The following is a 27,990-nucleotide window of genomic DNA, read 5'->3' on the forward strand; positions in this document are numbered from 1 at the left end:
TAGCAGCACAGATTGTAATAGCTAAAACTTGGAAATGGCCCAATTGCCCAACAACTGGAGACTGGATAAAGAAAATGTGTTTTAAAAAAAATAAAATGGAGTACTACTCAGCCATAAAGAATGAGAAGCTAGAGACATTTATAGCTAAATGGACGCACATCGAGGTGATACTCTTAAGTGAAATAAATAGGACACACATGTATAAATACTGAATACGTTCTTCTGGTGTGAGAAAGTGAAAGAAACTAAGGATCAAAATGTATAATAGATAAAGTGAAATAGGAAGAAAATGTCCAAAGGGTTAGGGGAAAGGAAAGAAGGGAAAGGAATAAATATGAGAAAAGGAAAAAACTGAAACAAAGTCTTTGTAAATAGGGAGGGGTGGAGGGGTTGAAGGGAGGGCAGGGGAATGGGGAAAAAAATAAGAACCAAGATATATCATGTAAAGGCACATATTCCCAATGATGAATGTCATCATCTTGTATACCTAAAATGTACCAATAAATTTAATGAATAAATAAATAAATAGAGGCTTTTCTAAATGATTACTTGGTATCCCCCACAAAACAAAAATAAAAGCATCAATTAGATTACTTTCTGTATGCTTCTGAAAAAAATAGAAAAACATAAGAATTAAGATGTGTTATGTCCATGTACCAACTTCCCATGATAAATATAATCATTATGTACAGCAAATGTGCACAATAAAAATTTGTAAAATTAAAAACAAGAAATAGAAAAGTATTGATGACTTCCATCAAATACTGGACTTATTAGTAAGAAAAATAAAAAAACCACCTGTATGCATTTCAAAAGAGAAGTTAAAACTTTAAATATTACTCTTTATTTAAATGTTTATAAGGCAGATCTATGAGAAAGATAGAAAAACATGGCATGTAATTTGACAGCAGTATTTTGGAAATTACAGTTTTAGCAAATATGGATTACATAGTTACAAAGGAAATGATGTTTTTTTCCAAGCAAGTACAAAATACCTAATAACAGTTCAAGGCAAGAAGATGAATATAATTAATTAACAATGGAAAATTGATTTTGATATGAATTGCTTATTATCCTTAAAAGCTGTTAAAAGTAAGAATTATTGCAGTCTATCATATTAATGATCTTGAATGGTATCATGGCAAAGAACTGGAGACCAGGAAGGATTAGCTTGACTTTATGTAACAGAGAAACCCACTTAGAATGGTGTAAGTGTGAGAAAGAGCCGTGGAAGTGATGAAGCCAGGAAAGTCTCTCTATTAGTCTCTAATTTTCCTTCCAGAGGCTTTGACCCTTCAAGGCAGGTGCCACAGCTCCTGTTATGTCTACAACCCCTCAGCAAGACAGACAGACAGTAAAGGAAACACTGCTTTCCATGGAAGAAACTTCTTCTCACTGGCCTGCATCACCAGGTGGACAGCTAACTCAAGGGCAGCTGAGGACTGCAGAGACAGCAGTGTTTACAGAGCAGGGCAGACAGATGCTAAGGGACCCCTCCCATCTCTGTGTGGGCAGGATGTCCTCAAAGCTATGAAAAACTTTTTTAAAAAAAATCTTGAGACAATACTTGCTTTCAGTGGGCAATTTAGAAATCACACATGTGGTGATCAAAATATATCATGAATGCTTAAATTTAAAAAATTATTATAGTAAAGGATAATACTCCTTTGTAAAATAGTCTTTTTACAAAGAAGTTTCAATACAACATTTTAGCCTTTTTGAATACTCTAAGAGGGATTTTACTGATGCAGGCATGATTAGTTCAGTAATTATAACATTTACAACAAAGTACTTGTGAATTACATTCATGGTATATTATCTAAAATAACATCTAAGAAATCTTGAATTTCATAAATAAACTTTTTTTGGGGGGAAAACTGTACAGAATTATGAAATAGTTTAATGGCAAAAGGCAAAACAAAATAATATTTTATTTTTACATAAAAGATAACTAATACAAAAATTATATGTTCTTGAAGCCCTTTTACACAAATAATTTTCATTATCTGACTATTGTATGCATGAATATACCTTATTATTATCAAGTTAATTTTGAAGATATGATTCTCTAATCAACTCAAGGCTATGTTGATTTATAAGAAATTAATCAGGTAGTTTAACACTAGAGCTCATTAGATACTCTGTAGCACAAAATAATTATCTCTACAAATATAATTTATTCACATGTCTAAATATTTTTAAATTTAAATAAAAATATCACATGTAGATTATGTGAGCTAAATTTCCATGAATATCTTAAAAATAAATGTTAGAATGAATATATTAGTATTGAAATGTAATTTTAAATATTCTTTTTTTTTTTGGTACCAGGGATCTAACTTGGGACCTTGCACTTGTGAGGCAGGCGGTGGCACCACTGAGCTCTAAATCCCTGCTCCTAATTTTAAATATTCTTAATAGAGGAGACATATCAAATTAGTACACAAAACCTAAGTAGCATGATACAGCTTATGGTTATTTTCCTTATAGGAAAAACATACTGTACTTGACGTTCTTTGCATAGGTGTGATTCTGAGTGTATTTTCTACATCCTTGCACTTTCCAGGGACACTTTTCAAAACATAGCTCAGGAAACACATCTCCACTCTTAAAAGTTCTCCCATCACTCACTGTGGCAATAGCCAAATTTAGTCCTACTTCTGGAGCCAGCAAAATGATTTTAAAAAAATAATGATTATAAAAAACAAAGGAAAAATAATCCTAGAAATAGTAAAACAAAGTGATTAAAAGATAGTTAATAGATTTTCACTTTTAGAAAGGCATTTAAGCATTTTGAATTACAATGAATACATTTTTTCTAAAAGGAAATATTTCCATTTGAAATAACACTTTATGTATGTTCATAAAAGTTTGTTTTTTCATAGGCCCCATTTATTTGCAGTAATAATAATTTTACTTATTATATACATGCAACAAGATATTTCGATAGTCAACTAACTTTTATAAATATTACATTGTATTTTCATATTAAATGGTTAAAGCATGGTCTTAACAGAGTGAAATTTAAGGAGCAAGTATTGAAAATACACTATTATTTTCACTAATCCACAATAATAGCACATTTAGGTATTTACCCTTAAAAGTTATCACTCAACTGAAACAAGTGATTATCGAGAGGGGAGCGATTTAATTAACATTAAATTAAATGGAGAGCTCAATTAGAAAGTAAAAGATGTTAAAATTTACCACCAAGAGAACATCAAGGAATTCTGAGTGATTTACTTGATAGACATTGTGGTAGTAGGCAAAGAGCCATTGGCGGAAAGATAGACTCCACTAAATAAAAGTCCTTCTATTTTTGGCAGCTGGACTCAGGTTCATGAAATGATATAATTTCAGGAAGAGAGATGCATATAATTGTATTTTGTCTGCAACTTTCTATTTTATAAGAAGCAAATGGGAAAAATGTAGTACATTATAAATTTGAACAAAATGCAGTTTACATGTGGGATGTCAGCACTGAGACATTCTATGAATAGTCTGCAATGATTATATGTCTTTGGAGTAAATTTATAATTAACTGCTTATCCTTTATGCTTATAAACTGCTCCCTAATGAATGGTTGTGCAGGCAGGAGTGCTTCTCAGGAGGAGAGAAGTAGATGACTGATTTTACAGAGATTCTTTTAAAGATCTGCTGGGTCTCAGCAATGTGTTAACACTGCCATGACCTTGTCTTGGCCTGAATTTTTCACTGGACAGGGAGATGGGCAGGCTGTCATGGGGTCTGGGCTTATATTCAGGCCAGACCAGGGTAAGTGACCATGGCTACCATCAGCAATAATAAATTTATGACTGGAATATTTCATACATCCACAATAATGTCAGTACCTTTGTACAAAGAGCCTCCAGGTTGCCATCGTGAACCTAGCATGGGGATGGAGCAGGGGCTGTGGAGCCTAGTGGTGAAAATCAGGGCTTCTAGGATGTGATATATGGACCTGAATGCTCACTCTGCCTCTTCCTGAGTAGCCTTGGGGGAATTACTCTTCTTTCAGTTCCTCTTTTGTAAGATGAGGATAACTCTTTGTCTCAGGGAGCTAACTATTACATGGGCTAACACAAGTGAAATGCTTAGGACCACCCCTGGCACATTATTTTCCCCAACTGAACATCAGTAAAATCATATCTCACCAGAGAGTAGTGCAACAAGAAAGATCAGAAACCAGGTAACCTTGTATGTAAACCCGACATTTTTACTATTCCCAGGATTGGTATTGTATTAAACATATCAATTTTGGAGGCCAAATATTCCCGAGTCCTTTCCTTGATGAACATACTAATAGTAAAATGAAACTGCTCTGTAACACGATAAAGAATAAACTCTCTCATGAACTATGCATTGTCTGTATCTATTTTATGTCTTCAGTGGATTTTAAATATAATTTCAGGTTTGTCTTTTTAAATTTGTGTAGTCACACTGCTTCATAATATTTATAACATTCTTCAAATCCTAATATATGAGAGAATAGGAATGTTACTATGCACCCTTATGTAGATCCTAAGCAATGTGAACTTTAAAAATAAGGTATGATTCTGCATTTCTATATTTTAAGTTGGATAATAATCAAAACCTTGCTGATGCTTCTTAGAAAGTATAGTATAGCCATTAAATTATATCCAAAGCTTCAAATTCTGGCTTGTGAAGTGTTTTTTAATATTTTGTTATGCTAGATTATTAACTGCAAATATTTTTGCTTGATTATGAAATACAGGAAAGTAACAATAGTGTTAAGTTGTGCAAAACAGAAAAAAATATACTTAAATTTCCACAATTCATTGAATACAAAAATTCAAATTGGTAAAATAGGACACCTGTGACAACTGGAAGAAAATCCTTTCACTGATTCAGATGAAATCTCATTTAACAGGTTTCAAACCAAAGTAATTCAACAGCACGCATAACAACTGAACACAGAGGAAGCCATAAAAACAATGGCATGAATAGAACTTCTTCTGGCATCTGTGAGCACTGATGATGGTCACATTACTGTGACCCTCTCTGGGGAAAGATGAGGAATAGTTCCTCTAATACCTTCTTCTAAAAATTGGCTCTTTTCCCAGCCCTTTTTAATTCTCTTTAGCTTTCTGTTTATACATGGAAGAAGTAAAATGATCTTACCCAGAATTACAACTGAGGGCAAAACAAGTGCAAGAACAAAGTTTGGTGGTGTATAAAATCTGTAGTACTCTTCTTCAAAAGCTCGTTTCCATCCATAAATTAAAACATGAAAAGTACTTATGAGCAGAGCAACATACCCAAGAGTAGACTTGGGGCAAGGAAAGAAGAAAAAGAATCAATAAGAAACAAATTATTCAAATTCATGAATTAACCTATTCAAATATACTACGTTTCTATTTTGATATAACTATTTTTTCTTAAATTAAGCTACTTTTTGTCTTCTACTGTAGTAATAATTTTAGCCATTTCATACATTTCATATATACATATATTTACTTGTTATTCACAAACACACCTTATTTTGCACAAATAAGATCATATTGCCATTTAATAGTCTATTTCACTTATTATATCAAGAACAATTTATGTCATTAAAAATTAAAACCTGTTAATACTATATGATATTTTATTAAGTAGGGGTGCATAATTTAGTCATTCCTTTTTGTTGATCATTTACTTTGGTTCAAATACTTTTCAACTGTAGGTAGTGTCACTTTAGGCTTTTTTCTCTATTTTTCTTTATTTCCTTAGAATTGATTTCTACTAGTGGAATTGATCAAAATACCTTGTTTTTTCTTAAGCATATTGATACATAGTTTTAAACTTCTTTATAAAAGTTATCCACATGCCCACTGATTGTGTATAAAATGTGTACACACATCTAAACTATATATATATATGAAACATACACAGAAACATTTAATACTGAAAAACACATATATATATCTATATCATGAGGATACATATACAGTACATACACAAATATACTCATATTAGTAGGAAAACAAAAAATTCTGTAGTATTACTATGCAATATATATAGCAATTCAAACATGACTTTATTGACCTTATTAAATGAGATTTTTAAGTACTTCAGTTAGACAGTTTATAGGTTAAATTATGAAAGGTCAGCATTCTTCAGTTCCATAAATTATTATAATTAAGATCACTTACTATGCAAAATGGTCTGTCCTATATAAAAGTAATATTACATCAGTATTATGATGTAACATCTAACTTCATTAGGAAAATATAAACTCGCTAGCAGGCAAAATGTCTGCAATTACTCATCTAAATTTACAACAAGAGTATGCATCTGTCTAGCACCTTTTATCAGAGGGCCTTCTATTCTTTTTCAGGTGCGATTAAAGTAGCAGTTGGAAAAGTATTCACATTCTCTCTTTTCTCAAGAAGAAAAATTAACTTAGAAAAAAGGTTACACCCGTAATTTGAATGAAAGTTTTTTACATGACTTCCACAAAAGAAAAGAAAAAGCTAAAAAATAGGCAAAGAAACAAAGTTCACTGTACCATCAAATTACATAATCCACATATTATGCTGTAAACCATCTGGATATACAATCAATACCAACTGTGTGACCATACAGTTAAAATCTAAATTTGAGTTAAATATTTTTTTCAATACACAAAGTATAAGATACTACTGGAAAAAATGAATGTTTAACTTTATAAAGAAAACATGGTGTTTTGAAATCCCTTTGTAGACACATCTATGACTGATGTATTAAATACATATACTAATTAGTTCACAAGACTGGGTGCTTGTCAGAATCCATTAACCTAGTTTGACACTGGTTGTCATTGTGTACATGTATGTGTACATACACACATTTCTTTAAAATATTCAGATTTAGCTTCTTTCCCCTTGAATTCAAATGGATGAGAATTTTTTTCCTGGGAAGATCAATTGACTCAACATATAAAATAATATTTTATTACTTTTGCTAAAAACAAATTGGCTTTCAGCATTAAATCTGATCTAAGTGCACTCCTCTCTCGCTTTTTTCTCTTTTAAAAAAATCTTTATTCTTATCAGAGTAGACAGTACTACTGGAGTCTTCAGGTATAATGATGTACTGATCTTTCACTTACTCACTAGAGCAAACTCAGCTGGCCTCCAGCAATTTGTGTTCCTTGAGCTAGATATATTAAGTATGGCCCCAAAGGCACCTTTTCATAAGTACTGTAGCATATTTAAAACTCAAGCTCACCTAACAATCCAATCTATGCTGCCCAATCCCTTACCAAACAAAAACCCACATACCTGAATGAAGCTGAATTCCCTCCAATTTAAAGCATTGCTCACGGAAGGGATGGAAGTGACTGCCAGAAGGGAGAGCAAGCCAAGGCTCATTATGCCAAAGGAGATGTACATTTCAATTCTCCACACCTCCTCGTCATTCCAAGAATTTTCAATATTTGCATGAACCTAGCAGGAAGACAAATGTGGGTTTCCTTTATTTCGTAGAACATTAACTGATTCAGGACAGAATTTACCTTTGATATAAGAACCAAGTCAGTTTAAATTTGATTGACTATTTTGAGTCCACTGGAGGCTCAACCTCCAGTTTAACCTAGAATCTTGTTAGGAAATTTCTAATGTTATTTCTGTATCTTCCTCTCTCACATGTATAATATATATGTTGATTTATCTCCTTCTTCTTTCCTTGCCTCCCCTAGGAAGTTGGAATTTTCTGAGGATAAACCACTATGGAGCTGATGTATTTATCCACTTGAATTGCTTCATTAATATAATTTCAAACTTCAGTTATATTATTCAGATGTAAAATCTTTCCAAATGTCTTCCCATTATATATTGTATATAATCAAGTCAGGCTTAGCTATAAGTTTGTAGTAATTACTGTAGAATTATACTCTAGAAATATCTACTGACAGACAATAAAATTAGACTATAAATTAAGTATTGGTCTCCGTCAACTGAAGTTGATTTAAATATTCATGGCAAACACATTCTTAATACCATCTTAAATTTACCCATTTTCAGTTAACAAAACATAACTGAAACTTTTAAGAAAAGCTACTTCTTTGCCATTAGTTCCCTGAAGCAATATCCTGAAAGAGCTCACAGATCACCTCAGTTAAACTTAAGTCTCTCACTGTCCTCTTGTTCAATATCTATACAGCAATACAGAATAACAACACGCTCTGGTGCAGGCAGAGACTACAGCCTGGACCGCTTTTCCCTCCCATCTAATTCATCTACTTTGCTAGTATGTGAGTGTTTTTAGTGTCTACTGTGTCCAGCACAACTGTACTCATGGGCCATAGAGGAGTGAACAACAGGAACATTGGTCCCTCCCCTCATGAACTCAGATTCTAATGGAAGGCAGACAACAGTACGTATGGTAAATAAAGAAAACTCAAAGTGCATCAGAGAGTGGTTAAGTGCCACTGAAAACAGAACAAATAGAGCGGGATAAGTGAGAGGGTCTGGGAGCTCTCTGTCTGGTTAGAGGTAGGTGGCAGAATTTAGTGTCCAGTGGAGGCCTTGTAGAGAAAGTGAGATCTGGGCAAGTGTTTAGAAGGGCATGAGGAAGCTGGGTCAGCAGACATCAAAGCCTTAGTATTAAGTATTTTCAGAGGGTAAATGGCTTAATGGAATCAACCTATTAACTTTTAAGAAATTGTTTTAGGTTTTATTGCTGAAAAAAGTTTGAATGCTATATACTTGGACTATGATGGGTTGGCTTCTTAGACAATGCAAAAGCTTTTAAATGTTTGTTTTGATGCAATGTCTTCAGCTTTTATTAAAAAAAATTGCTATACCAAACAGCTTCCAGGAAACCCCTTATTTTACACTTGTGGAAGGGGATGAGCCAAACCACAGTCTACCCCATCATCAGGCCTCTTCTCTGAAGCTCCCCCTGAGATCTTCCTAGGGAGCTAAGTGGTAGGAAAGCTTCACCGGAGGAACAAGAATTTTTTTCTACACTGTGATGATAATGGCCTTGTAGTAGTATCTCCTTTTTCATTGTATCAGCAATCTCAGAACCAAAATAGAAGCTGCACAGACACTCTTAGCCAGAAGAGGCATAGTCTACTTTTTCCTCCTGATCTTGATTTCCTACTGTGTTTCATAGTTTCATGGATTCTAATTTTATCATATGTTTACGGAGAGTTGCCTTGCCATTTTGTGGACCATGGTCAGTTACAAGACATTAAGATAATGTTAATCTAATATTAACAATGTTACTTTTCACAGGTGAAAACAGTCTTTGCAATCATGGTAACATTAAAAAAGCAGAAAAAATCCCCCAAACACCTTAACTTCTCTGTCATCTACAGAGAAGGGGATGGTAGCTGCTTCTACCCTTCATGAGTTTGAATTAGCTACATACTTCTTATGCAAAAAGATTACTTAAAAAGTATTTCCCCTCCCTAAACATGCCAAAAGAAAATTTCCATTATGAGATATATAAAATTTAATGCTATTTAAAATCTTATGTTTTATACTTCATATTAGTACAGTATTTTACCGGAGTTAGATAAATAACAAGCACATTCAGTACCTGCTGATAAGCCATGTTGAGAAACAAGTATCTTTCTGATCTTCTCATTGGTAAACAGAGGCTGTAGGCAACGTGCACAACAGTGAAGAAAAAACTGAGTAGTCCCAGCTGTTTCCTACACTGTAACCAGGTCTCCAGCCAGGGTGGAAATCTCCTGTATTTGGTGCCATAATAAAGTTGATAGGCAGCTGCTAGGAGACCTGCTAAGTATACCAGGGACAGCAAAGTAATGGCGACAACAGGCAAGGTTTTGTTCACAATCTCAATAGGAATCTTGTAAAAGTCACTTTGCTGGCTTCTTGCATATGGATGTATCACGTCTCTGACAAAGGAGTAAAGAAAGAAAAATGTGGCCAAGCTTATGGCTATCACCACCGGGCCCCTCCAGAGAGTAAACAGTCGCAGGGGTAAATTTTCAATTTCTCTGGCTGATGATAATGACCCCAAGTCAACGGGAATGAAATTCAACTGTCGGGCAAGTTCAATAACCTGCTGTCGAGCTTGGATATTGTTGCTGCATATGTAGACCTGAGGGAAGACAAAAAAGATGTATCACTGCTATGTTGTTTACAAAAATGGCAAAGATCATACACTCTACTTAGTCTATGGTGCATCAGTTGTAATGGCCTTGAGCGACATGAGTGATTAAAGTTAACATAGAGCATTTAATTTATAAACTTAGTATTAATAGATTTAAAATAATGATATAACAACATAAAAGTCCTTGCCACTTGTGATGACATGAAAATAAAATGCAAGAATATCTAGCTGCAACCTAGGATTCTGTATCTTTAAAGTGAGTGGTTATCAAGACCCTGATAGCATACGATGATACAATGCTGCCATTTGTTTTCTAAGGAATCCAATAAACTGTCTTTATAGACAAAATCACAGCACTCAGGAGGCTGAGACCAGAGGATGACCACAAATTCTAGGCCAGCCCAGGCTACTTAGTAAGTTCAAAGCCAATCTGAAATACACAGTAAGACCTTGTCTCAAAACAACAACAAAAAATTATCATCACATTTAATTTTAGTATGTAATCATACTTTTAATGCTCTTGAGCTATACTGTTTTATGTATTTCCATACAGAAGCTCATTCCACAGAGGCACTGACAGATCTTCTCATCTGCTTCATTCCTAAGTTGAGTATGACAAGTACCATCATAGCATTGTGTGCTGGATACCCAAACTAAGAAATCCAGTTTGTCTCTACTTGTCCCACAGATCAAAACTGCTTAAAATAAACTGCACTATTTTATACTCTATGAATATTTAATCTATGTAAAATAAAAAGATTTTCCTAAAGTATTCTTCTTGAAAACTGTATTAAATAGTATTTTATTCAGAGACAGAATACTGTGTTACCAAGCAATGGCAAGGAAGGAAGAAAGGGTAAAAGAAGAGAGGGAAGGAGAAAGGGAAGGAAGGAGGCACAGAAGGAAAGAAGGAAAGAAAAATTATTTTTTGTTGTTTCTATCTTCAAGGAGGCCAGAAGAGACTCCAAATAATGTGTCATGCTATCCACCAGCCAACCTTGCCTTTGCTATCACTGGTTATGACAGAAAAGTTCATGTTATTTTCTCAGTTTTCCACATCACTTTGGGAATAGAGCAGAGCCCTGAAGAGGTCAGAATGTTAATCTTTAGGTGCTCACACAAAATAATCATTGAGGGTGTCAAAATTTGGCTTTTAAATATGACATTTCCTTAACTACAAAATACCAGATAAATAAGAATAAAATCTAAAATTACATACCTGGCGGCTGGCATCTTTAGGTCCTAACTGAAGTGCCCAAGCTGAGATGACATTGAATCCTTTGACAACCAAGGAATCCGGGAATAATGAGGCCAAATATTCAGCATTAGATTCTGGGAATTGGTTTATTCTCATATTATTGCTCACATCAATCAGGATTTTCCCCACTAGCAGATGTCTCAGGTCCCATAGGGAGGTGTAATGTTCTCTATGCAATGCAACAAATATTATGTTTGTTTTTGTTAAAGCATCTTCATGATGGGTGACATCTACCACATGAGGAAAAAATTCAGATGCAAATTTAGGATTTCTACTTCCTATAACTACATGATAGCCACATCTAATAAGCCGAATGGTCAGGGATTTGGCAAAATCCCCACTTCCAATTACACCCACAGTGACTTTTCTTGCATCTTTTATACCATTTATGCCATTAGGCAAAAATGTTTCGCTAAGGCTCTTAGGGCTTCCCATCATAGAGATCGATTCCATGATGAACTCTTCCAAGATCACTAGGAATATCCTAGAGGAGACAAAATAAAATGCTCACCAGTTATCTATTACCAAACATTCAAATACTTCTAGAAGTTATAATAATGTACTGCATTTCTCAAGGTAAAATATTTTGGTGCACTATAAAGTTATATAACTTAAAACACAAGACACAACTTATAAGCAAAAAAGGATCTCTACAAAAATAAACTCTCACAAAGGTGCTCTGCTAGAGTGGGTCTTCTTGAGTCTTAATATGCACACAAATCACCTGGGAATCTTGTTAAAATGCTGATCCTGACTCAGTAGGTCTTGAGGGAGGGCAAAGCTTCTGCATTTCTTCCAAAGGTGGTGGTGGTGCTAGCTGGTCTGCAGCCCTTCTTTGTGTCACCAGGCACGAAAGCTCAAAAAGAGACCAAAGTTTCTTAGCAGATTGTACTGCAGCAAATTCAAAATGCCACCAAAACCACAGAAAATGACCTTGATACCAAATGATAGGTTGAGGCAAAAAAAGAAAACCAGTTTTTCTCAGCCTTGGGCAGTCCCCTCTCCCTGGACCACCACCACTTTGCCCTGTAACTCCTTGTTCTGTTAAAGATACAGTTGCCAACTATATCCTGTGAACAAAGTTTATGTCATCTTGTTCTCACAAGATTCACAAGGCTCTGTCTTCTTTCAAGGCTAAATTACAAAACTGTCTGCCCTCGACCTGTTTCTATAAGCTCACTTGACATCACTGAAAAGACCAACCCTTTTGACCAACTGTATAAAACTAAAACCTTTTCTTTGTGCTTTGCTCTTCCTTTGGACATTAGTCTGTGGAGCCAGTGTTCGCCTACAATAAAGTTCTCCTGTTTCCCACTGGTCTCTTCTGTTTCTTGGATTCTCCAACATTTCTGGCGACCATGAAGGGACTGGCGACGACAGAGTTGATGTCTCTTTTGCCTGCCCTAAGAACAGCCTGAGCTGCAGGAATCCTGAGAGCTCTGGCATCACCAGGTGAGACTTCAGCTCAGAAAGGGAATCAGCCCCCCTCCAAACCTGGAAACCACCCCCATCCCACCCATGCAATGGAACTTGTTGGGATTCAGGACAGTTCTGGAACAACACCATGCTATAGGACCATGGTAAGGTTTGGGGGCCCAGAAGCAAGACTACAAGGGCAGTAGGGGGAGCCTGATCACCTCCCTGAGGTGAGGTGTACTGAGCAACCTGATTTGTACTGAATCAGAAGAAATCTACAACCCAAGAGGAACAGGAGAGGCTGGCAGCAAGAGCGAAAATGATTTGCGTCACAATAGAGTAGATATGGGAGAAAAAGCATCAAAACCCATCCCATTAAAATATATGTTAAAAAACTTTAAAAGAAGCTATATAGGAACTACAGAATAAAGCTGATCCCCCAGAGGTTGGGAGCTCTATAAAATAAACTGGCCCTCCTTTGATGTTGTATAACTGGCCAAAGGGACCACTGATAGGAAAACAACTGGATTTGTACATTGGGTGGTAACTAGAGACAGAGGACGACTAAGATACCCAGATCAATTTCTTTACATTGACTCATGGCTGAACATGGTCTAGACCTGACCTGCTTGGCTACAGCTCTGTTTAGAGGCTTATTGTAAGATACTTGTGGCCCAAGCTGAACAAAAGCCAAAAGGAGAAAAAAAAAATCAACCCTACTAGTAGACTCGGACACAAAGTAAGGACAACAATGCTTTAGAAGTGGCCACCAAAATATATACTAACTGTGACCAGGAAGCAAAGCTGGAGGCCAACTAGAGGCTCAAAAAAGCAGATCTGTTGGCAACAGGGCTCATGGGGAATAAAAGACAGAGATCACTAAGGGGCAGGAACACAAATTTGGGCAAAACAGGAGCCAAACCAAACCTAGATCTACCAATCAACCAAACTAGATTGAGATCAATGTGCATGATGTAAAAGTATAGGCACTTGAAAAATAAATGTCTATAAAATGATGAGAGATGATAAAAGTTCCAAAACTAGGAGGCCACCTGCTAAAGGCTACTGTCCCCTGGAGAAACCAGATGCTGGCCTCATTGGACTGGCAAGAACTGAAGGTTACAAAGACTAGGCCAGACTGGGCTCCATCCCCTTAGGTCCCCAAGAGCCCATGGTCACAATTGAAGAGTTTATGGTAAACAATGGAGCTGAGCACTCGGTGATGACACAACCCATTGGGCCATTATCCAAGAAAAATGTTACTATTGTAAAAGCCACTGGGGTTCCAGAAAAGAGACTATTTTGCCAGTCTAAAAGACAAAAAGTCCAACATGAGTTTCTGTATCTGCCAAACTGCCCAGTTCCCTTGTGAGGGAGAGACTTGCTCCAAAAGCTATAGGCTAAATTACCTTTGGGCCAAAAAGGGATAAGACTTTAAGTCTGGCTCAACCATAACCCATGGTGCTAACTCTTACTGTCCCACAGGTAGAAGAATGGAGACTCTATTCAGATAAGTCACAAAAGCCAGAGGTAGATGAGTTACACAGACTAGCACATGAGATTCCTGGGATGTGGGCTGAAGACAACCCATTGGAGCTAGCTGTAAATCAAACACCAGTGATAACAGATCTAAAGCTGAGAGCAAATCTAATTCAAGTTCACCAGTACCTCCTCCCCTGGGAAGCCATACAAGGCATTCGAAGACATTTAAAGCAGCTCTTAAGAAATCCTGGCTAGATACCAATCATTTTGGAATATCCTGCTCCTGCCAGTACGTAAGTGAGGGACAAATGAATACAGACCAGTATAGGAGCTATACACTGTAAATCAAGCCACTGAGACAATTCACCCAACAATGCCAAATACATACACACTAATGCAAATTATTCCAGCAAGTGCTGCTTGGTTTACCTGCTTAGATTTAAAGGATGCCTTTTTCAGTTTATGCCTTGTGCTGGTCACCCAACTCATCTTTACATTTCAATGGGCATGAAAGAACAATTAATCTGGACTAGGCTTCCCCAGGGGTTTAAAAACTCTCACAATCTTCAGAGAGGCACTAGCTACCAACCTCAAAGCTTTCATCCCATAGGGGACAATTGCACCTTACTGCAGTATGGCCTCCTTCTGGCAACTCCGACATAAGAGGACTATTATCAGGGAACCAAGAACCTCCTTCATTTGCTTTAAAGGGTTGAATATAAGGTATCCAAGAAAAAGGCACAAATTTGCTGACAAGAGGTCAACTATTTAGGCTTCACAGTAACTCAGGGGAATGCCAACTAGGTATAGAGTGAAAACAGCTATCTGTGCCCTTCCAACCCCAATAACCTGGTGCCAAATATGAGTTTCTGGGGGCAGCAAGATTCTACCATATCTGGATCCCAAATTTCTCACTTATGGCTAAGGCCCTATTTAAAGCCACAAAGGTGTGGGGGAAGAAGGACCCACTCCTGCGAGAAGCTGACCAGGAGAAAACATTTAAACAAATCAAAGAAGTTTTGACTTGGGCCCCAGCCTTATGTCTGCCAGACATAACCAAGTCTTTCTTCCTCTATGTCCATGAATGGGAGGGAATGGCCATAGGAGTCTTAACTCAAGTCTTGGGATCCTGATATTGCCCAGTGGCATACTTGTCAAAACAGCTATACTCTATGGCCCTAGGATGGCCTCCATGCTTCATGACACTTGCTGTCACTGCCCTGCTGATGCAGGAAGCTGACAAGCTGACTTTGGGACAACAACTGACCATTTGAGTACTGCGTTCCATCATAATTTTGATAGACTGAGAGGACACCATTGGTTATCAAATCCAAAAATGACCTGGTATCAAGGGTACCTATGTAAAAATCTCTGCAGAACTGTAGAGACAATAAACACACTTAATCTAGCTACCTTGCTCCCAGCTGAACCAGGAGCCCCCCACCCTTATGATTGTATAGAAATCATAGATGAAATATTCTTGAGCCAGGAGGATCTCACAGATTGCCCTCTCAGAGATCCAAATGTTAAATATTTCACAGATGAAAGTAGTTTTGTATTAAAAGGAGTCCAACAGGCAGGATATGCCATGGTGACATTAAACCCTGTGGTAAAGGCCCAGCCTCCGCCGACTGGAACCTCGCCCAAAAGACAGAGATAACAGCCTTGACAAGAGCTCTCTTACTACAACAACATCAACAACAACAAGCTAACATCTATACTGATTCCAAATATGCCTCTACAACATTTCATATACATGAGGCCATATATAAGAAAAGAGGACTCTTGACTGCTGGAGAAAAGAAAGTATAAAGAAAAAATTTTACAGCTGCTAGAATACAGGATATTCCCCCCAAAAAAGAATGGCTGTTATACACTACAGGAGGCACCTATGTACTGGAACATTAAAAGCCAGGGGAAACCAAAAAGCAGACAGAAAAAAAAGGCAGGCTGCTATGGTAGCTGCTCAACCCAAAAGAGGGACCCTGGTCATTCCCCTCATCCCAGAGCCTCCTCTCCCAGAGACCTCAAGCTACTCCTTGGATTAAAAAAGCCTGATTTTCCTGAGAAGCTAGGGATTGTATAAAGGAGGGATTAATAGAAGTTTGCTGATGAGAGGAGAGCCATTCTCAAAGTGGTGGATCCAAGTTCATAAAAAATTCCATCAGTGGTCTCACATGGGAAAGATAACAGTAAAAACATTAGTAGGCTGCCATTTCTATGTGCCATGGCTGCCATTGCTTGGGCTGTTTATGAGCAATACTTAACCTGTGCCCCAAAACAACCCAAGCCAAGCACCTAACTGGTCCCTGAGTATCCAGAAAACAGGAGCTGCTCCATATAAAAACTTGCTTATGAATTTTAGTTGAGGCCTACCCCACTGGAACAGAAAAGACACAAGAGGTAAAAAAACACATCATCCCAAGATGTGGACTACCCTTGACCTTAGAGCCTTAGAGTCAGATGACAGACCAGCATTCATGGCCAAGAGCTCATACAGATGTTAAAGATCAAATAAAAACTACACAAGGCCAATTGGCCTCAGAGCTCAAGAAAAATAGAGCACATTCCTCCAAGTCAAGTACACCCCCACCAAACAAACTGGGTATTCCCCTTATGAGATTTTGTTCAGCTGGCCACACCCAATTATAAGCCAAAGTAAAGGTAATCTTTATAAACTAGAGAAATTGACAATAAAAAAGTAGATGCGGGCTTTAAAAACAGCCAAGCAAGACATCCGTAACTGGGTACAAGAGAGAATACCCATAAGTCTGGCAGACCCAATACACCATTTCAAGCTTGAGACTTTGTTTGGGTCAAGAAATAAAATCCAACCACTCTGGAGCCCATATGGGATGAGGCTCATACTATAATCCTGTCCACCTCACTGGTGTTAAAGTTGCAAAAAATGTGTCTTAGATCTACCAGTCAGTAAAGCCACAGCCCAAAGCAAAGGACCAGGATCCAGACCATCTGAACCAGCTGATTCTGTACTGAGATTAGGCCACCACCCAAAATGACAGCCCTGCTCTAGACACTCTGGAAGCTGACCAGTTCATGAATGGCTGAAGCTTAAAGATCAACACAGAGTCACAATGACAACATGTTTCTTATCCTCTTTGTTATAATTCTTCCTTGTCTCTTACCCCTACTTGTCAAAAACATTCAGTTGGACCTAATGGCTCTAACCAAGTACCAACCTCTGCTTAGTAGGGAGCCACTTCCTTGTGACAAGAAAACTGATAATGATGATGATGCTCTCTCTATTAAAACTTGTCACAGAATGCATCAAAGGGAGGAATGAAGCAGGACTTAAAGGAAAACAAGTTTTTCCCAGTCTTGGGCAGTCCTTCATCCCCATTCTCCACCCCTCCCCCTGTAGCTATAACTCTTCATTCTGGTATGTCTTACGAATGTACCAGGTATAAAATTGGTATTCTTATGAACAAAGTTTATAAAATCTTCTCATGTGATTCACAAGGCTCTGTTTTCTTTCAAGGCTGTTCCAAATTCTCTGCCCTTGTTCTGTTTCTATAGCTTGCTTGACATCACTAAAAAGATGAACTCCTTTGACCAAATGTATAAAACTAAAACCTTTCCTTTGTGCTCTGCTTTTCCTCTGGACATTAGTCTGCTGAGCCAGTGTTTATCTAAAATAAAGTCCTACTGCTTCCCATTGGTCTCTCCTGTCTCTTGGATTCTGCAATAAGGTCACAAAGCAAACAGAAGATGAAAAACTGTAGAACAATCATTTAAACCAAAACTGTCTACAGTTATTTGGGTATTGTGCAATCTGTAAACTGTCTTATACACCTGAGTAGCTAGTGACTCTATCAGTAAATGAAAGTAAGTTAAGGGGCTTGGGATTTAGCTCAGTGGCACCGTGCCTGCCTGGCAAGCACAAAAGCACAATGTCCTAAGTTTGATCCCCGTACCTCAAAAAAAAAAAAAAAAAAAAAAAAAAAAAAGAAGTAAGTTAAATCAGCTGATACAAAGATGAATCTTGCCCCTTAGATATTTTAAGAAAAATAAGCATCAAAATATGACGAAGGGTTAATTAAATACCATAGACTTCTATCATTCACCTTATATCCTATAACTTTTCATTAAGAAAGATAGCTTTCCTGTGGAAAAAGATTTGGTAATGTGTTTATGGTCTTAAATTACACATCTATGAAGTCTTTCTTCCATTTGCTGGCTGCAAAAATTATGATGTAATTATTCTTCCTGGAAAAACCTGTCAAATTATTTTTAAGTGACTAACATTTCAAATGCTCATATTTGTAATAGCTTGGTCAAAAATACAAATCAGATTTCCATGAATCAGTGTTGCTGCTGGGTCTGAATGAAAAATACTATTCCAGTCAATCCCCACTGCAGCAGGAGTCAGCTGAAGCACATGTCACTGGGTGGATGTAAACAATTTAAGAAAGGATTTTAGCAGAGTAGTACTTCACTGTGTATAAATTTCACATTTTCTTTATCCCATCCGTTGACAGACATATAAGCCACTTCCAAGATTTGGCTATTGTGCTGTTCTAAACATGGGTATGCATGGATCACTGTAATATTATGTCTTTGACTGTTTTGGGAAGATACCTAAAAGGGAAATAGCTTGGCTAAATGAAATTTCTAGTTCTAGCTTTTTGAGAAATCTCCATACTGTTTTCCATAATAGTTGTAATAGTTTACATTGCCGCCAACAGTGTAGAAGGGTTCCTTTATCCCTGCAGCCTCCCCTTTCCAGTAATTGTTGTTATTTGATTTTTTGATGATGGCCATTCTTTTCTGGAGTAAGATGCGATCTCAGTGTTGTTTCAAATGGCCAGAGATGTTGATGTTGCTCTCAAATGGCCATAGATGTTGAACGTGTTTTCATATTTTCTTTGGTTATTTATATTTCTCCTGAGAAGTGTTTATTCATTTCAGTTCCTATTTTTTGATTGGCTCTTATTTGTAGGAAAATGGATACATCTTGAGTTCAAAATGTTAAGTGAAATAAATCAGACAAATAAGCTTAAATATTATATGATTTCTTTTATATAAGAACCGAAAATATAAATAAGGAGCAAAAATAAAAAACAGACAATAGAAAATAGGGAGATAGACCTTTTGCAAATGGGAATGGGACAATGAAATAGAAGAAGAGGGTACAGAAAAGGAGGGTAAGGGCATAAAAAAGAATAAAAAAAGAAAGGATTTGGGGGGTGGTTATGAGGGGCAAAGTGGGAGAGTTAGTTATGCTTATATTGGTATATTACTCCTTCTTCCTTGGCCATTCTATTGCTCCTCGGGATTATACAGTGATTGCAATGTCTAACTTGGACCTTGGGAAATGGGACAATTGCCATTTAAAAAACTATTACATATTTTTTTTCACATCTTTCAAGACAGAAGGTGTGGTAAAGTACTTGTATTACTTTCCCTGGAGTAGCCCTCTGTGCCCAGAAGGACATGGGCTTCAAGGCACCAGAGTAGTACAAAATCATCAACATTTTCCTGGAAATAGTGTTGGCTATCTGGGGAATCAGGATCAGTTAAATGATCCAGAAGTTATGAAATCAATGTTCATTTCATGTAAAAGTTAAGAATGAAGTGACCAATGTGCCTACTCCCAATCGTATACCTTACCTAAGGATGAAAAAAGATTACTAGATTTACACACAGAAATCCAAGTATCCTATGTCTCAGTCCTGAGTTCTTTTAAGTATATACTATAGCATCTGTTGACGTATAAGAATTGCAAAATCTTTAAATTTAAATGACCATGATGATCAAGATCTTTTCCAACTAAAACCTCAAACAAATGTTACTTCTTTATTTTACAAAGCAACTTTAAACTCCCATAAATCAGAATATTAGACAAAAATATATTAGAACCTAATAACATCACCTATAAGCCCCCATTAAACGATGTATTTTATATATATATTAATGGGTGACTCTGGTCTAAGATGTTCGGACCTTATTTGCATAAGATTCCTAATGGCAAGTTCTAACTGGACCCTTTAATAGTGTGACTGTGGCCAGGAATAAATAGTAGGGACATATTCTGCAGATAGAATACCAGACATCTTAATCTCATTATCAGTAACAAGAAGGTGATTTTACTATTACAACCTTGGGTTGTGCTCTGTACATTTTGTTGGTATTTAAACAAACAAAGAAAACCTGTTTATGACAATAACAGGTTTCTGTAGGGGGAAGAGTGGTTTTGAGTTTAGGTTTTTATTTTTTGGAAATTCTAAGCCCTAAAGGCAAATCTCCAATTCTCCTTGAGCTAAGCATGCAATTTCCCAATGCAGTGGTTATCCTAGCACAGACCTGAGCCGGTGGCATCAATGCCACTTAGGAACTGCTAGCAATGTGAATTCTCAGCCCACTCCCCAAACTCCCCAACCAGAGGCCCTTGGGGATCGAGCCTAGCAATCTGTGTTTAGCAACCCCTCCAAATGATTCTGATGTGTGTTAAGTTTCAGAACTACCCTAATTTACTATTTGCCTGAAGCTTAAAATCCACTTGGATTATATTCTTTCCCTCAGATGAAACTTGGATAATTTGAAAATCATTTTCTAAAATTATGAGTGAAATACAGTAGTAATTTTATTAAACTTTTAATTAGAATTGCAAATATTTACTAATATTTCAAACACGGGTCATACTGTCTTGTGTTCATATTTTATAGTACTGAATCAACTGAAAAATTTTCAGAAAATACAGCATTATAAAGACATTAACATTAACCTTAGACATTATAAAGACAAATACCTTAAACTTTCTAGGATTCTTAAAGAACCAGAGTTTTTGATGAGACAAATTTGAAATAGTAATTTCCATGATATTTCTTAAGTTTGGTATGTATTCAATATGTACTTTTTCTTTTCTTAAATTCTTTTATTGGTACATTTTAGGTATACAACACATTTACATTTCTCATTGGGAATTGTACCTTTACATGATGCATCTTGGTTCTTATTTTTTCCCCATTCCTAGCCCTCCCTTCATCCCCTCCACCCTTCCCTATTTACAAAGACTTTATTTCCATTTTTTCAATTTCTCATCATTTTTCCTTTCCCTTCTTTCCTTTCCCCTGCCCCTCCCACTACCCCTACCCCTTTGGACCTTTTCTTCCTATTTTGCATTATCGATTATTCATTCTAATCATTGGTACATTTTAGGTGTACAATATAATGACGTTCATCATTGGAAATTTGCACCTTTACATAGTCTCTCTTGGTTCTTATTTTTCACCTTTGCCCAGCCCTCCCTTCAACCCCTCCATTCCTCCCTATTTACAAAGATTTTGTTCCTATTTTTCCATTTTCTCTCAATATGTACTTTTATATGGATATGATTTCATGACATTCTTAGGTCCTAAATAACCCCCCCAAAATTTACACTGCCATCACCAGCAGACTAATATTCAGGAAAACAGTCTGATATGTATGTGTTTGGAAGAATTCAGCAAAAAAATTTTTTTTGGTTAAATTTAATCCAAAAATTGAGTTAAAAATTCCCCCCCCAAGGACTTCGGTTAATACAATTTTAGATCCTTCAATAAATTTAAACCACACCCCCAATGCCACTGTGTCCGTTTTTCTCTTAGGTATGGTGCAGAGAAGAATGCTGCATATGCCCCTCCCACTCACAAGTGGAACCATGTGCCCGGTACACATGGGCTCTCATAAGACCGCAGTTAATGTGACCCTGAGCTATGCCTGAAATGAAGCTGGACACAGCATGTTACAGCATGGCTAAAATAACTTTCCCATCTGATAATCTTGTGGCAGACAGCAATTTGAGATAAAGATGCCTATCCCCTTTGGGTAGCAAATAAAGGATTTTCTCTGTTGTAGTAATTCATCTGTAAATAAACAGTTTAGCACTCTAGCCTCTCTCCAAACTCATTTCTCTAACTTCAATGCCATGTCATTTAATAGGCTAAACATATCTGTGGTTACAAATGGTACGGATGCCCACTAAGTGCCATTAGCTTTACATACCATATCTCTGGTGATTACCACCAATCTAGGAGTCAGTCCACCACCAAAAATGGTATGATACCTATCCATCCGCCATCTATCCACTGTCCAACCATCCATCCATCTGTCCTTCCTTCTATCCACTCATCTCCATTCACCTCTCCAGCATCTTACTTAGCCCGGTCCACTTGGCTAGGTGCTGATCCTATAAAGACACAAAACAAGCACTGGCTTCCGGCTATCAAGTCAATATGATGAAATTATGAAGGTTGAAGCATACCCAGCAACTTTAAAAGAAAACAACTTCATTGAGGTATACTTTACACATAAAATTTTAGCCATTTTATTTATATGTAAAATTAATGACATTCAGTTACAGTTATGCAATCAATGTTCTCAGTTAAATGTTAACAATCTTAAGAAAACTGGACATAGGTAAGCCCCTCTTTTTAAAAGAATCCTACTTCTTCAGTGTTCTGAAAACCCCACTGCTCTGCACTGTGACCAGAGTTTTGTCACCTTGGCTTGGTGCTAGAGTAGTCAGGAGGGTCCCACTGCTTTGGTAGGTTTCAAGGAAGAACTAAACCCAGAGCTGCGTCTTCTCTCAAGGGCCTCCACAGAGCTCCTAAAGCAGTAGTTCCCTTCCCCAGCAGCACAGTGGAGTGACCTAGGGAGATGTGAAACACAGATGACCCCTGGTCATGTCACTGTCCTGCCACCCCAGTTTTTATTTAATTGGTCTGTGGTTCTACCTGGACATCAGAGATCATCAGGTGTGATGAATATGCATCCAAGATTGAAAACAGGGCTCCTAAAAGATTCAAGATTCAAGCTGATACTCATTTTGCTATTTGGAGACAACAGATGTGGCTTTTTTTTTTTTTTTTTTTTTTTGGTGCCGGGGATTGAACTCAGGACCTTCTGCTTGCGAGGCAGGTGATGGAATCACTGAGCTAAATCCCCAGCCCAGATGTGGCTTTTTGACTCTCATTATGTCCACTTTTATTGTTTGTAACAATAAAACATAGTGTCAGTGATATGTAACAGTTTCCCTTGAGTACAGGAAACTGAAGAATATGCACGCAGTCCATTCCTCGTTGTTGCCCAGGCAGAGGCAGTACCAGAAGACCCACCCACTCTTTGGCAATTTCCCCTCTTTGCTTTCTGGGAAGGGCAGTACTGCCATTTCTTAAACGCGTCATCTCACTGCACAGCACACTCTGTTTCTACTGTTTTGTAATAATGAAAATTCAGAATATTCTGACGTCATGTCTCTTCTTTCTCTTAGAAGTGGTTCCTCAGTTCTCCAGGCATCACAAGTCCTGCTGACTTGAGCAGACCAGAGTGTGCAAGTGGACTGATTCACTGTACAATAGGGTGATGGTCTAAGTCTGGGGGGAGGCTAAATTCTGCATTTCTCATAGTTCCTGGGTGACACCTGTGGTGCTGATCGATGGATGTGTCACACTTTGACTGAAAAACTCTAAGGTTCATCTATATTTTCATTTGACATTCACAGATAATCTACATTAAATAGCTGATAAAACTACGTCATTTACAGAAGTTTTGTTCTGTGGTGTGGAGGTGAAAGGACAGGAGTAGACTTCTGAAATCACCTTGACTCTCTTTCTCCAAGACTGTTTCCTTAAATGGAAATTAAAAGAAGCTGTAGTTGACTTCCTGCTCCTTCCTAACACTAAAATTCTTTTACTTCTAGCTAATATAATAATGGTACAGTCCCACCTTATATTTAGCACTTCAATTATAGGAACTCCATTTAGAAGCATTTTAATCAACACAAGGGTTCTTTGAAATTTCAAGGTCACAGCTTTCTGTGACATGTGACTTTCTCTATGCAGTTAATATTTGAAAATTAATTATCCAGGTAAGAAAGTTCTATTATACCATGCTACATGGCCTCCTAAGGTTTTCAGTTTAGAAGGATTCCTTGGTCATTCCTATAGCTGAACAGCAAGTGGTTGTGCTAAGTTAATTTTGAAAAATACAGCTTAATTTGTTTTGGGTAGAAATATCTAGGGCACTAATTACTGTATTGGATGGCAGTAACTGGGAGCTGTTTTCAGAGATTCTGATGATATTCACAACCTGCAGGTTTGGGTAGGTTATCAAGAAAATGTACTCCTCCAGGGCCATGAGATGGGGCAGCTACATTTTTTCTAAGCCCACACCTGAGCCTTCTTTGTCTCTCCTTCAAACATCCATCTCTTCTGAGGCTTCTGTCATCATAATCTCCTTTCTCCCATCCCACTGATGTCATCTATTGACTTTTAGCTTATTCTCCCTACTAAAGACCCACAGAACACACATAGTCATTATTTGTACCACCAGCAACTGTCACCCATCTCCAGGACTTGACTATTCCAGAGCATGAACCATTCAATCTCAGGCCCCTGTTTCCTTGACTTACTCTTCAAAAACAGCGAATGTCTGCCTCCACTCCACCTCAGGCATCCATTGCCTGATACCGCCAAGCACTATCTCTTAGCCTTTCAACAATCTTAGTTTAAATATTCACACTGATAAACCTAGACAGCAACTTATCTAGGAACCTCACATTACTTTTCCCTTCCCCTTCCATCTGCTCCTGGTTTCTCTTTAAATGTAGCCTAAATTTCAGAGTGTATATAAGAATCACTCCTTTGAAAAAGATCCTCATCTCTTAACTCTCCTCCATCCTAGCCACTTGGCAAAATTCTAGCCCTGGAAGAAATCAGCTAACCATGTTCTCTGTATCTATACCCACGTTGGTGGAGGTGGCTAAAGAAAATTAGACAACTGAGTTAATTGATGAGTTACACCCTAAATTCATCATCATCAGCTTTACCTACTGAAGGCTAGTCTATCCACTTCTGTCCTGGAAACCGTCCCTTTCTCCTTCCCAAGGGCTATGATTTGTCCTTTCTCACTGACAAACTTAACAGATTCAAGACCAAATTCTTTCTCCACTCAGACTTGCTCCTGTTCACCCTAGAGTTATGCTTGCCATTACCCACCAGTTACTCAAGTCAGATTATCTGGGAGTCATTCCCTAGTCCTTGCTTCCCCTCATCCTTGACCTCAAATTCAACACCAACACTTGGTCTTCAAAATATTTCTTAAATTCCTCTTCAATGACACCAGCCTAGTCCAGGTATTTACCATTTCTCATCTGAGCTCTGCAAACTTTTTGTTTTTGAGACAGTGTCTTGACAGTTGCCAGGGCTCATCCCGAACTCCTGGGCTCAAATGACCTTCCTGCCTCAGTCTCTCAAGCTGGGAGCACAGGCGTGCACAACCTTATTCAGCTTGCCAACATTTTCTAAAGGGTCAGCCTATCTTTGCCTTTGCCCTTTTCCAAATCATTCTCCACAGAGAACTAAGGTTGCTTTAAATGTAATCACTATTAAGTGTCTCTCCTCTCCGTAAAATCAATGCCTTCTTATACCGACAACCACAGCCAACTTCCTGACCATGATCACAAGGTCCTGAATGCACTAGGCTCTTTTCACCTCTCTAATGTCTTCCTGTATCCTTACTTCCCCATTGCCGGGCCACAGCATCATTTTCCTAGATATAAAAAGGATCAATAGGCCGGGAATTTAGCTCAGTGGTTTCGCTGTCTGCCGCGCAAGCGCAAGGACCCGAGTTCAATCCCTGGTACCAAAAAAAACACAAACAAAAAAACCTAAAAGGATCAATCACTTTCCCATGCTGGGATCTTTACATATGCTTTTCTGACTCTAGCAAAATGATTCACTCCAGTTTTCCCCCCTTTTCCTTTCAGCTCCTGTCAAATTTCCTTTTTAATTATTTTATGTAATGACTTATTTACTGTTTACTATATCCCTCATCAGAAAATAAGCCCCTTGAGGGCAGATCCATGTGTTTCTTGTGGATTACTACCTCCATACTGTCTGACACACAGTAACTAGGCATGCAATAAATATTCACTGTTAGTGAATCCATCAAGAATGTCAGGATAAATGAGATATGACAGGTCTCTAAGTCAGAGCTCTCTTCTCGCTGATCAAGACGTATGAGCCCAATGAAAATAAGTGATACATCAATGTCTCTGTTAAATCTATGTCTTGGTTACCTCAATGTCATGGTTACAGGCTGAGGTCCTGACTATATCCTTTATCAACCCACAGGCCTAGCCTTTCACATCGTGAGTGCTTCTTTTTTCTCACTTTTTAATATAATTTATAATCTTTTCTTTAAAAATTTGCCTTCATCTGTGCTATTTTGCAGCATTAAAATACAATTATGCGCACAAATGCGTTTCTCCACTGCACCAGTCTAACTAGTGATCTGGATAAAGCTTTTCATTTGCATCCTCCACAAGGGCTCATTACAGATTATTACTGATTCTGTCTCAGGCCCCCATCCCCACAGGATGACCGCTTATAAGCAGAAACTGCAGCCCTCCCCAAGCCAGCCTGGGTAGTTGCTCTTAGGCTGCTAAATATCTAGAATAGGTAATTTTTCTTCTTCAAATATCTGTAAGTTTTTAAGCAGACAGAGAGATGCAGAGAAAAAAACAGCATTAAAGGATGAAAAAACAAAAACCCGCAGGTCAACAAAATGAAGAAATACTAAAGGAAGAGAAAGGAGATGGGGAGGAAGTAGAGAGAACTAAAAGATTCCAAGTCCGGGCGGGCGGTGTGTGTGCTGTTAACAGTCTAGAAATTAATCTCTCATGAGGGACGGGTGAGAACAGGCAGTCTGAATTCTATTTCTCCTACAGGGATGAAGGATAATTAACAATTAACCATGGCCTGGAATAAGTTTCTCCATCTAAAAACTACCTGCCTGAGGAGTAAATGCTGACATCAATCTTTCCCCACAGGGTGGGGGAGATAATAACAGGCAAAAATTCTTTCTCTCTGCTCTATTTTCAGAGCAGGATTTTTTAGGGCATAATTTTCAACAAGTTTTGGCTGAGGTTGATCACAGGGCTCGAAGATAATTCAGGACACTCAAAGAGGAGCCCAATTACTTCCCACCAGTACGGCCTACACCTCACGATTACATTACTGAGTAACAGGACTGCTGAAGGACTTACCTGTACGCAAAGCGGCGCGGCAGGATCATCAATGAAAAGCACTCACTGCATCAAGCCCAAGTGGCCGGAGACTGTCTGAGAGGCGAAAGTGACCAGCCTGTCCTCGCCTTGTGGGGTACAAGGTGCCCGCCCGAGTCTCTCCCGGAGCTTCCTTTCTCCTGGGCCCCAACCTTGGGACTTCCCGGGATCTCTGGGAGGCCACGAGGAGCAGGGGGCGGATCTGGTGGCGCGGACACACCCCACCCCCCTCGGGCGCCAGGAGCCCCGCGGCCGGGCTCTCGGGAAGGACGCCCTGCGAGGGACTCCGGCCCCGCCTCTCCCGCGCCCTAGCGCTCACCTCCGCGCCCTCCGCGCCGGGCCGGGCTAGACGAGCCACACAGCTCCGCGGCCGCGGCTCCCGGGCCTACGGGGTGCTCCTCGGCAGGCGACTGCGGCTGTGGCGCGGCGGCCGCGCTCGGGCTGCTTCCCTGCCAGCCGGAGCCGGATCGCGCCGCGCGGGAGGAGAAGGAAGGAGGCGCGCGGGCCGGGCGCAGTGACGCGCCACCGCCACAGCCGGAGGCCGGGCGCGGGCGGCGGAGGGGGCCCGTAGGTTTGCGCCCCTCCCGGCCTGGCCCCGCGGAGCCCTCGCCCGCTCCCCCTGCGGCTCCCCGCGGCCCCGGGAGATTCCCGTGGAAGCGCTCCAGGGCCGGGGAGCCCACTTCACACCCTGCTGCCT

General features: G+C 38.5%; 1 protein-coding gene across 4 annotated transcripts; it reads right to left on the bottom strand.

The window, feature by feature from the left end:
- Positions 1-821: 821 nt before the first annotated feature.
- Positions 822-27,754, bottom strand: Steap2 (STEAP2 metalloreductase). 4 transcript variants are annotated; one of them, XM_087204739.1, is made up of 7 exons: positions 27,613-27,674; positions 27,276-27,350; positions 12,054-12,185; positions 11,291-11,813; positions 9,532-10,059; positions 7,266-7,430; positions 822-5,290 (listed from the first exon to the last, which is right to left on the bottom strand). In XM_087204739.1, exons 4-7 carry the CDS (start codon positions 11,780-11,782, stop codon positions 5,003-5,005), a joined length of 1,473 nt encoding a protein of 490 aa, XP_087060865.1. In that variant the 5' UTR covers positions 11,783-11,813; positions 12,054-12,185; positions 27,276-27,350; positions 27,613-27,674; the 3' UTR covers positions 822-5,002. The 4 variants fall into 4 exon arrangements, with proteins under 4 accessions (XP_087060865.1, XP_004862452.1, XP_004862451.1 ...); XM_004862395.3 differs by lacking the exon at positions 27,613-27,674 and adding an exon at positions 22,232-22,415 and having other exon boundaries at positions 27,276-27,579; XM_004862394.3 differs by lacking the exon at positions 12,054-12,185 and having other exon boundaries at positions 27,613-27,754.
- Positions 27,755-27,990: the final 236 nt, after the last annotated feature.

Source organism: Heterocephalus glaber, unplaced genomic scaffold (assembly GCF_053883595.1).
Source record: "Heterocephalus glaber isolate CG9 unplaced genomic scaffold, H.glaber_assembly_v1.0 deba00000546, whole genome shotgun sequence".
In the NCBI taxonomy this organism is placed as follows: Eukaryota; Metazoa; Chordata; class Mammalia; order Rodentia; family Bathyergidae; genus Heterocephalus; species Heterocephalus glaber.

What these genes read in the sequence shown, in the direction of transcription:
- Steap2 (XM_004862394.3), bottom strand. Translation starts at nt 27,304, where the DNA reads ATGATCCTGCCGCGCCGCTTTGCGTACAG. An exon ending in TCAACATGGCTTATCAGCAG is followed by an intron (nt 7,431 to 9,531) that starts GTACTGAATGTG and finishes TCTTCCTGCTAG; the next exon opens with GTTCATGCAAATATTGAAAA. An exon ending in GGGAATTCAGCTTCATTCAG is followed by an intron (nt 5,291 to 7,265) that starts GTATGTGGGTTT and finishes CCTTGCCCCAAG; the next exon opens with TCTACTCTTGGGTATGTTGC.